This window comes from Vombatus ursinus, unplaced genomic scaffold (assembly GCF_900497805.2).
Source record: "Vombatus ursinus unplaced genomic scaffold, bare-nosed wombat genome assembly UNPS02014820.1, whole genome shotgun sequence".
NCBI classification, from domain to species: domain Eukaryota; kingdom Metazoa; phylum Chordata; class Mammalia; order Diprotodontia; family Vombatidae; genus Vombatus; species Vombatus ursinus.
The window spans coordinates 4,574,582-4,586,018 of record NW_020954598.1 but is presented as its reverse complement, the minus strand read 5'-3'; the positions used below and the strand labels follow the sequence as shown (position 1 = coordinate 4,586,018).

The window sequence follows — 11,437 nt, the reverse complement described above, 5'->3', positions numbered from 1 at the left end:
CGGGTCGGCGGAGTCCCGTCGGGGGCTCGCCCGCATCTGCCCCGGGAGGAGGCTCTGCAGCCGGGATGCGCCCCGCAGCCCGCCGCCGCCGCCGCCCGGGACTCGGGGCTGCCACGGGAAGGGTGTGCCCGCGGTGTTAGGGCGCAGCGGGGCAGGGGCCCCTCCGCCGAGGCTTGGCAGACGCAGCCGTCGGGGGCAGGCAGACCCTAGGAAGAGGCGGCCACATGTGCCGGGAAGCAGCGGCCACAGCTTGGACTCAGAGCTCAGCTCTCAGCTCTCCTCCCTGACCCCGGCGTCTTTCCTCTTTTGGGAAGCCCAGATCCCCTCCTGCAAGCCCCGCCCTCCCCCCCTTTTCTTTTGACTGGTTGCAGCGCCCGCTTTTGTGCCGTGGCTGCTCCCCTTAGCAGGCGGCGACACCCGGGGACAGGAGCCCGCTAATACCCCGGGCTCAAAAGCGTTGCTCTTTTCCCTGCCTCCTCTGGAAGCCTTTTGTCCCCGCCAGGCCGCCGTGCCGCGCGGCACGAGAGTGTGTGTGTGATTGTGTGGTTGAGAGCGCGTGGCACGAGGGGGAGGGGCAGCGGTTGAGATGGGCGAGACCATGTCCAAGAGGCTGAAGCTCCATTTGGGAGGGGAGGCAGAGATGGAGGAGCGGGCCTTCCCCAACCCCTTTGCGGACTACGAATCCGCCTCCGCTGTGGCAGTTGCCGCCGGCGTCGCTTCCGAAGAGCCTCCCCAACTCGTCGGGAATAATCTGGGCCTCCCATTTCACGGCGATGGGAAGGTGAGTAGCCCAGGCCTCAAGGTGCGGCCCGGGAAGGGAAAGGAGGCAGGGGAGCGCGGCGGGTTGGTACGGTCCGACTGCTCCGCCCCTTTCGTGAGTCAGTCCCCCCCCGCGCGCGGGCCCGCGCATCAGGCGCTGGCTGCCTTCCGCGGACGCGCCGCTGGCGTCACTGTCTCCTAGCAACTGGGCCTCTCCGCTCCGCTGGGCTGGAGCTTGGGCGCGTGCACAGCTCAGGCCGCTGGAGCGCCGTGCCTCGAATGGATTGGGGAGTCCGTGCTCTCCGCGGGGCAACCCTCCGAGGACCCCGCCTCAGCTTCCAAAAACATGGGCCCCAGCGGTTCTCTTACCCTCCTCGTTTGAGGTCCCAGCTCCTTAGATTCGGAAAATTGGGTTCAGAGCCGCGGGCGGCAGCCGCATTTTTAACCCGCTGTTTTTAGATTTGGAAAAAGGGGAATCAGAGAAGTGGGGAGTGAGCAAAGGGGCGTCGCAGGTGTGAGCAGCCTGCAGATAGGATTCCTCGTGCGGCCCCCCCAAGTTCGCGAGGGTTTTGTGTGGGCCTGTTGGATTTCCCACCTGGTTTGTTTTGTGCTCCTTTCTCCTCTGTTGGCCCATTTCTCCTAAAAGCCCAAGGCTGTCGGAAGGCAGGTGTTGAGGCAGGTGACCTTAGTATGCGGCTTTAGCTAGCTGAAGGAACTGCCCTGCTCTTACACAAACCTTGCGTGGTTTCCTGGGATAGTTGTGCTGCTAAGATTTCACTGTAGTTGACTGTGTTAGCATCCATCCCCTTTACTTCTTATTCAAGGGAAGCCCGTAGTGTTCCCCCAACCCCTCACCCGCAGTCCATCAAATGATGACTAGTTAACCTCCAAAAAAGAAGCATTGTAGTACTGAAATCTTGATGTTAACATCTGATCATTTTAAAGACATGACCTTTTATCCCTAGACTAGTAGGCGTTTAATAAATGCTGTATTGTACAATTGCGTCTCTAGCTTTACCACTCCTTTCACATCCCTATCTGTTGTTCATATGTGACTTGGTATTCTGATCTAAAAAAAAAATCTTTATCCTTATTTATCAGAAAGGAAAAATTTCACTAGTCACTCCTTCCCTCCTCCCCCCCCCCCCTTTTATCCTCGGGCATACTGAACGAGGCTCTTTGCATTGATAATTTTTTAATGATTTTCTTGATATTTTTATTACATTATTTATACTTTACAGTGTACCTCCTCTCTCCGAGAGAGTTGACCCTTATAACAGGGAGGAATAAAAGAGAGAGAGGGGGGAAAAGAAAAAACAAAACAATTTGGCAAAACTAGTCAACTTACCAAAAAAGGATGAGACGTTGATAATCTCTTAATTGCTTGGTTCAGATCATTATTTTTTAAAAAACTAGATATTAGCCAAAAGCGGGCTTAACTTTAACAGCTTACTGGAGTCAGGAGACCTGGACCCTGCTACTTTGAATAACTCAACTTCAATCTTGTTTTCCTCACCTTAAAGTTATGGAACTGGAAACTAAGCCATTTTCAAGAATCTTCCTTCAGGGTTCAGATCAGGTAGAGCTTTTTACACAGAGCCTTTCCTGATTCCTTCAAACAGTGACCCTAAAATGAATCATTTATCTTTATCTCTCTACAAGTTTTATTCCCCTCAGTGGAAGGTAAGCTCCGTGAGGGTAGAGAGTGTTTCATCTTTGTCTTTGTATCCTAGTTTATTAAATTGAATTGAATTGAATTTGTTCAAGATAGATGGTAAGTGGTTTTGTAGTATCTTTTATTAATCTTTTTCTGTAGGTAAATATTATTTTCATTTCTTGAGGTACTAATTTTACACTTTTAAAAGAATTACAATTTTAAAAGAACATTTAAAGATTGCAGTTATGTTTAAATTATGAGTAGATTTCTCTTTTGGCAGTTGTTTGGTGTATTTTGTAATCCTTTTCAGATTTAGCATTAGTTGTTTTAGAGGGAAAGCTAGCATCAAAATGGCTGATTCATTTTGACAGGAGCTGGAATAAATGATAGGAGTCTTGTGATTTGTCTGGAAAATTTTTTTAAGATGCTTTCAGCTTGAAGAAGAAAAAAAGTCTTAAAATATATTTATGTTTTTTATCACAGAATTTAATGTAATTTAAAAAGGTTCTCTTATTATGGCCTTCTATTAACAAACTAGAAAATTGGATCATTTAGTGTAGATTTGTTAGGTATCTGGGCACTTGTGTATAATCTGTGTACAGATGGTACTTGAACCCATGGGATCAGATGACATGGACCAAAATTCTTAATATAGTTTGTAGGAATATAGTACCAAGGACAGAGTCGTGGGAGGCCCCCACCCCCACCCCCGAGTTTTTTTGTTTTTTTGTTTTTAGGGGGAAAGAGAGCAAGGAAGAGAGGAGGAGAGAAATAGAGATAGATGGATTTGGGCCATTTCCATGGCAGTTTCTCAATGATTGGCATATTCAAATTAGGATAGATTTTCAAAGTGATGGTGTATTATGAACATCATATTGGTCATGTATATATGCTGAGAAATAGGAACCAGTGGAAAATGAGTGGTTGAAGATGAAAATGATAGTTCATGTCAGAAAAAAGGATAGTAGGTGTAAAGGAAAGATATTCTGGGTAAAGACATTAATTAGTCTCTAATGTATTCTATATATATGGATAGTATTTTGATTAACAAAAGATTTCCCTTTTTAATTCATGAAATGTTGTTGAAAATGAAGTTGCAGGTATAATGAATATTCACAGACATAAAATATAAAATGGAACATTTGTTCCTTAGTTAATATGACATACAGCAGACTTACCATTCCATGAAAATCAATTTTAATTGTTTGTTGATTTGCTAACATCCACATTAGACAATAAAGAATACCAAACTTTTCTGTAATTGAGACTTCTTCTGATTACTTTATATATGTACTTTTTTTTCCCTTTCTATGCTGTTAATAGGTAATAGTTATTCAAAAGCAGTAATATACTAAAATGTTAGTACTTAGTGTTCTCTAGGACATATGCCTCATCTCCATTTCGGTCTGCCTTGCATATGTGTTGAAAAATAAAATTATCCAGTTCTATAATAGCCTCCAGTCCACTGCTGTGACTCATCATGACATGGGGAGGTAGAACCCAGCACTCAACATCCTTAAACTACTATATGGCACAGTCCTGGTAGTCTCCTGCAGCTAGTGTAGGAGGAAGAGATGTGAGGTACCTCTTTACTTTATGTTGTTCAGTAACATTTTCAACAGCAGAAAGTTTATATCGTTGGAAGAATATGATATGCAGAGTGGCTTTATGAAACTTTGTAGCAAAAGGCTTTTAATTTAAAGATATATGTCTTGCTTTAAATTGATGACTAATTACTGGAAAACTTTTATCCTAGGAAACAGATTCTGCAAACTTCAGGCCAATGAAATTGACTTTAATTCCTGTGAAAATCCTAGAATAAATTATTAAAGAGATGCTTGGTGAATATCTATAAAGGGGAAAGGTGATTACCAGGAGCCAACATGGCTTCATCAAGAATGGGTCATACCAGCCTAACCTAATTTCCTTTTTTTTTTTTTTATAGGATTACTAGACTAGTAGGTGAAGGGAATGCTGTAGATAAGGGTTCGTGTAGATTTTAGCAAACCTGAAGAAGTATCCCATATAACCCTTGTGGATTAGATAGAGACGTGTGGACCAGGCAGCGCTTCTTAAACTGTGGATGGCGACCCCATATGGGGTCACGAAAAATTTGGCAACAGTAAAAGGTTTCTGAATGCACAGCGACCAAAAATTAATTCAAAATCAAACTTGTAATGAATCCAATGTGTTTCTTGCAGGGCTTGCCCGAGTTGCTTCCAGCTACTTCTCTGAAGCCTGGGTTCTGAACACAAAGCATGCGACACTTTGCACTGCATATGCCCTCAGGCCACACAACACCAACTAAGGCTACCAAAACCCCAAAAGGGGTCAGGAGTGGAAAAAATTTAAGAAGCCCTGGACTAGAGAGTAGTACATTTAGATGAATTCAGAACTTGGTGGATGGCCAAACTCATAGAATAATTCTTAATGGTTCAATGTCATTGTGGCAGTAAATCTCCAGTGGGGTATCCAGGGCTCTGTGCTTCTTCCCAAGCTATTTAACATTTTTATCAGTGACCTGAATAAAGATAAAACTGGGTAAGACAAAGCAGAGAGAGATAGCTAACACAATGGAGATGTAGTTAGATCCAAAAAAATCTTGAGAAGTTAGAACATTGGCCTAAGTAATATGAAATCCAGTAGGGATAAATGAAAAAGTATTACATGTTGAGTACAAAAGCATCAACTTCACCAGTGCAATATGGGGGAAGTATGGTTAGACTGAGGTTGTTCTGAAAAAGATCTGAAGGTTTTAATGGATTGCAAGCTCAAAATAAGTCAGCAGTGTGATGGTGGCAGCCAAAAAAGCTAATGCCAGGTAGGCTGCTTTAAGAGAAACTTAGCTTCCAGGCATAGGAAGATGTCAGTCTCACTTATATTTGCCTATATAATACCTCATCTAAAGTATCCTATTTAGTTCTGGGCACAACAATTGAAGGACATTGATAAGGGGGAGATTGTACACAGGAGAGCATCTAGGATAGTAAAGAGCTTGAGTCCATGTCTTAAGAGATTTAGCTGAAGAAACTAGACACCTTTAGTCTGGAGAAGAGAAGATTCAGGAAGGACTGTTAGATTGTGAGCTCCTGGAGGGCAGGGACTGTTTGTTGCTTGTTTGTTTGTTTTGCTCTTTTTTATATCCCCAGCTCTTAGCACAGTGCCTGACACATAGAAGGCACTTAATAAATGTTTATTGATCAATAAAATAGCTGTCTTCAAATAGGAGGGATTGGGTTTCTTCTTTTAGACCCCAGAGAGCAGAACCAGGAGCAGTGGTTGAAAGTTCAAAGAGGCTGATTTGGGCCCATCGGGAAAAGCCCCCTAACAATTAGAAATGTCCCAGATTGGGAGAGGCTTTCTGGAAATGTCATGGGTTCCCCTTTCTTGTAAGTCTTTAAGTAAAGACTGAATGACCGCTTGTCAAGTATGTTATAACAGGAATTCTTTTTGAATATGGATTGGATTAGATGGTTCTTAAGGTCCCTTCCTACTCTCAAATTCTGTGATACCACTTTTAGCCACAATTAGGCATGATTTGGGAGAATTCAATCAGTTTAACAAATATTTATTAATGTACAAGAACCAAGACAAGATTCAAACTGTATATATAGCCAAATATGTGGTTCATTGGAAACAGCTGTAGCAGATTTGTTACTGTTATGTTAAATTTAATATAGACTTTTAAAAAAATTGTACAAAACGGAAGTTGATAGTTTCATTTATAATCTTTTATATTTTTTTATATATTAAAATGCTCACATTTGTTGATATTGAAAAAAAAATTGACTGGATTTAAAGAACCTGAGTGAATCTGCCTTTTGTTACTTGTGTGACCTTGGACAAGTCACTTAATACTCTTTGGGCCTCAGGTTTTTTTTGTTTGTTTGTTTGTTTGTTTTTTGCTTTTGTTGGTGAGGCAATCAGGGTTAAGTGACTTGCCCAGGGTCACACAGCTAGTAAGTGTCATGTGTCTGAGACTGGATTTGAATTCAGGTCCTCCTGACTCCAAGGCCAGAGCTCTATCCACTGCACCACCCAGGTGCCCCTGGGCCTCAGTTTATCACTTGTCAGTGGAAGAATCGGACTATAGGACCTCTGAGGTTCCTTTTAACTCTAAATCTATGATCCCTGAACTATAAGACTACCCCACACAAGGCTGATTCTTGAGGGGAAACTATATTTCTCACCGGAAAAATTAATTTTGCCTTATCTTACAAACGATTGAGATAACACAGATTTGTTTATTTTAATCTTTTCCTTTAGTACTTGTGTTTCAGGGTTGTTATGAGGATCAAACAAGATAATGTTGGTAAAGCACGTAGCATAGTGCCTGGCACATGGTAGACACCATAGAATGTTTGTTCCCTCCCCCATTGCATTTTCTATCATTTCAGTTCTCAAAACTTGCTAAATTTGCTATCTGTCCTAGTTTTGTCTTTTAAATTTTCATTTATTCCTGTGTTAAAATGGAGCATTTTGAAACGTATGAATTTGCAGGAAGCCTTGGATTCCAATCCCACTTTATTACTATTTTGTGACCTTTGACGTTTCCCAGAGGCTTACGCTTGAGCTTTCTGGGCCTCAGTTTTGTTATCTGTAAAAGAGATTGTGAGGACTCAAACAAGATCTCTATGGGCTCTTGTAGTTCTGTATTAGTTGATGGGAGAGATATAGAGTTGAGCTAAGACAATCCCTGCCTTCATGGAGATTATAATATATTGTAAGGGGGAAAGATAGAATGAAGTTTTGGGACTGAGAGTGTTGGTGCAGCTCTAAGACACAAATACAGATGACTTTTTACTACTCTTACTGGATGATAAATTTAGAACTGGAAGAGTCTGTAGAGATCATATGTCCAGTCCCCTCATTTTACAGGTGAGAAAACAGAAAACCTGAGGTGTGTACCATGTCAGGATTGAGTAGAGGTCTTCAGCTTCTATATCCAGTTGGTGTTCTACTGTTCCATGCTGCTTCTCCTCTGCTCCATGGTAAATGAGCTTTATTTTTTTTTATTTACCAAAACCTAACTTAGAATGCTGAATTTCTGCCTATTTTTATGTGTGCTACTGAATTATTTTGTACGTGACCGACAGCCCAAATTAACATGTTGAAAGAAATAATAGAGACAGATTTAGGCTAGATGTCAGGAATACAGCAGAAATTGATCTCAGATGCTCAAATGCAAAAAAAAAGAAAAGAAAAAAAAACCCAGAACTCCAACCTCTTAAAGTTTATATTTCAGGCTTAAAAATAAATAGAAGATGATTTTCCACTAATTCTATCACAATGTATCTTATTTCCATGTTCATAAAGCTTCAATAAATATGATTTTTTAAAAACCACATTAGCATTCTCACCATCAAAAGTTTGGTGTCAGGGCTAAACTATCTAATTTGGAGTTACTACTTATAGTGTTTTCATTTTTGTAACTATAAACTAAGAGTTTGATACAAATTGTTGGTCACAAACTTAGAAATTCCCAGAAAGGAGAGAAAGCTCAAAACTTGACACGTTAAATTGCCTTCTTCCTCAAATAGGGAAGTAGCAAAAGAAATAATGTGTTGAGCCCAGTTAAAGAAGTCATGCTCCTACAGCTTTTATAAGCAGACTCTCTTAAAGGCTAACAATACTAGCTGGCTGATGACAAAGATTACCACAGATTTAGCAAAGATGAAAGACTCAAACAGAACATGCTCCAGCCAATAGTACCAAGGTTCATCTCACTAAGATGTTTGTGTCAGTTGCTCTAGAAAAATGTGATTGACAGGCTTTTCCAGATCTTAAAGTGAACCAGATCCCAGCGTTGTGTTGATGAGTGACCGTACAGCTGGGGAGTGTAATGTTGGTATTTCTGACTTGTACGGAGCTCTTCGGTGAAGACAATATCAAGGAAAAGCTTTTTCCCCCCATCTTCAAAGTTAGTTGGAAGCACCATGACAATGTCTCCAGCTTCCCAGGCCACAGGAGAAGCAACTTTCTTTTATGTTGTCAGTGGAAGGGAATCAGCTACTCCCTGAGAATCTCATCAATGTTCTTACCAGTAACAGACATATTCAGTGTTATCGAAGCCAAAAATAAATACCACCTGAGCCATCACAGGCAAAATATACAATAGTTACCAAGTATATTTCTAGTTTTATTAGACTTTATTCTTCTAAAAGGAAAATTATTTATACTGGTCATTCCCAAACTAATTTAGGCACACAAACACCTTGGGGCTTGAAATATGAGATACGTGTCATACATGGAAAGTATTTGTGCTTTTGTTAATGTGGGGCACACCCATTATTGGAACTTCTTCCACCACTGCAAGTCACAATCCATCCACAGAGTACAGAACTCCTAGAGAATTGCTTGAGGCTTTAGAGGTTAAGTGACATGTCACACATCTGGTAATTATCAGAGGTTGGATATGAAGTCACATCTTCCTGACTTCAAGCCTAGGATTCTGTCTGCTATGTCTCACTGCTCTGCATATGATGTTTTTGTAGACATAATCTTGGTCCTGGAGGACTTAGAATATCATTGAGGGGAGAGGGGAATTTTAGAACAAAACAGATTTAAGCCTATTTTCATATAATTGATATGTTCATTGTATTTCACATAATTTTCTTTAAATTGCTATACATAAATATTCTCATAGTATGCTATTTAAAAATTTAATGTTTTAGAAAGAAAATTGTACTAGTATGAGGGGGTTGGACTAGATGATCTCAGTTGTCCCTTTCAGATCTAAAACTGTGATACTACTCAGATTTCTCTTGGAGCTCCCTATTTATATCATGTGATATACAAGGATTTTATAGAACATAATTTGAGAAACTCTTATTCATGTTATTAAGAAGTAGTTTTTATATTTCATTTAAGGCATAAGGGAAAGAAGATCTGTGATTTGCCTTGATAAATATTGCAGAACAATAAATTTAAGTGTTTTAGTAGGTTTTACATTATAAGACATGTAAGAATATATGTACATGTGCACAACAGAATTGGAAGTGTGATGAATCTGGAAACTTCATTTGTTTTATTTAATCATCAAAGTATTCTAACATATTTGAAGCCTGCAGAGTTTTTGAGCTAGAAAGGACCTTGTTATTGAATTGCTGACTGAGCAACTCTATGAAGTATCTAATTTATAGCATCATTTATCAAGGAAGTACGTGATAAGAAGATAAAAAGTCAGTGGCAAGGATGAAAGATGACAGATGAAGTGGAAAAGCATCTTTGAAATGCTTATCATATTAAGCACTGGAAATTCAAATACAAAAGCAAGCTAGCCCCTGCGGTCAAAGAGCTCATATTCTGTTAGAGAGACAACACACGTAGGAGAGTTCAGCCACAGGATCAATGGAAAGGGCTGATAGTCTTTAAGGGGCATTTGCAGGGTGGATTCAAGGCCTGGGGGAGACATGATGGCTCAGTAGCAGGCCAGGTTGTAAGGCCTGGTGATTGTCTATCTTAACTAGAAGATTTGTGGTTGCTGTAGAATAGCTAAGCTTGTAAAATGGGGTTAATGATGGCACCTAATTGTTGTGAGGGTTGTTGTGAGAATCAAATGAGATAACGCATTTAAAATCCTTTGCAAGCCTTAAAGCATAACAGAAATACTAGCTATTATTTTTATCATCACATTATTAATAATAAATATTACCCAAGGAGTTAAGGTTAAAATTAGGAATGCCCCATGTCCATCCTGTAGCCAGGCCCAGTACTTTTGGGAAGCAGAGATCCTGGTGGAATCTTGGTGGGCGAGAACAATTGGGTCCCATGCCTGTCTGTTCTGGTCTGCCGGCTGGAGCCTGATGGTGCACAAGGGGTGGGTGACTGTTGAGCTAGGACCCTTAGGGGCACTCTGCTAGACTCTGCCTTCTGGTGAGCCACCAGTGCTGGGAAAGGCAAGCAAGGTCTCCAGCGTGTTGGGTGCCACCCCAGTGGGAAGAGACAGAGGAGTCAGGCAGGATGGGAAAGCAGAGATGGGTTGCTATCTGCATCACAGGAGGGAGATCCCAAATAGATAAGATCACAGCCTCATTGGAGAGGTTGAGAGTAAACATTAGTAATAGAAGTCTATAGAGAGTATGCAGAAAGTCATAGAATTTTAGAATTGTAATAGGCTATTTGATGATGAATTGATCATCTAGTTCAATTTCCTAATTTTATAGAGGGGGAAACTGAGGCCCAGAGTTTTACTCAAGCCAGGGCATGGAATCGTCTTTAAATAAAAATGCTTCAACAATTCCCACTTTTTGAAATTTATACATGAGTTCTAATAACCCTACTCTCTATTACTCAGTTCTGCTCCTTTTGGAAAAAATGCCAATAGCTGTGAGGTGAGGAGGTTTGAAAGTGGAAGACTCGATCTTGGTTCAGGTGCTCTTATTTCCAGCAAGGTTTGCTTTTTTGAGAGGTAGGTAGTAGTGGTGTGAGCTTTACCATCTGCACCATACATTTTTGTGTGCTGTAGGCTGAAAGCTGCCAAAGCCATCTGTTTCTGAGTAATACCTGGAGCCTTTGGGATCTATCAAGATTTTTAATCTCTGCAATATTTTAGTTTAGGAAAAGAATAATAAATGGTGGATTGAGGGAGGATGGCATAGTGAAACTCTCAGAGAATTTATTCCTTCTTTTCTGAGATCTAAAACATAGGATGCCCCCCACCAAAGGGTACAAACTAATGTTAGTATTTAGTCTTGAATTTTAAAATGAATTTAATCTTGTAGTCTGTGTGCTACTGGGTTCTTACTCTGTGTTTACCATGATATTTTTCTTCATCGTGTGATCAATGTTGGTCTCCTCTTTCTAGAATCAGACGTTAAATATATAGTATTTATCCATCCCAATTCCATTTTGTAGTGTAGAAGACATTTTTGGTTTCAGTTACCTCATTTGTAGAATAAGGAATTTTGTATTAGATGATCTCTGAACTCCATCCCAGCTCTAAATCAAATTTGCAATCAAATGATATTTAACTGCTTTTTTTTTTTTTTTTTTTTTTTTTTTTTTTTTTTTTTTTTTTTT

General features: G+C 40.6%; 1 protein-coding gene across 1 annotated transcript in view; it reads left to right on the top strand.

Annotated features, from left to right (window-relative positions):
* Positions 1-551: 551 nt before the first annotated feature.
* Positions 552-11,437, top strand: part of LANCL2 (LanC like 2) — a 58,586-nt gene continuing 47,700 nt past the window's right edge. The window contains exon 1 of the mRNA XM_027837246.1: positions 552-781. Coding sequence (XP_027693047.1) covers positions 587-781 — 195 coding nt within the window. The 5' untranslated portion in view covers positions 552-586. The remainder of the gene's footprint in view (positions 782-11,437) is intronic.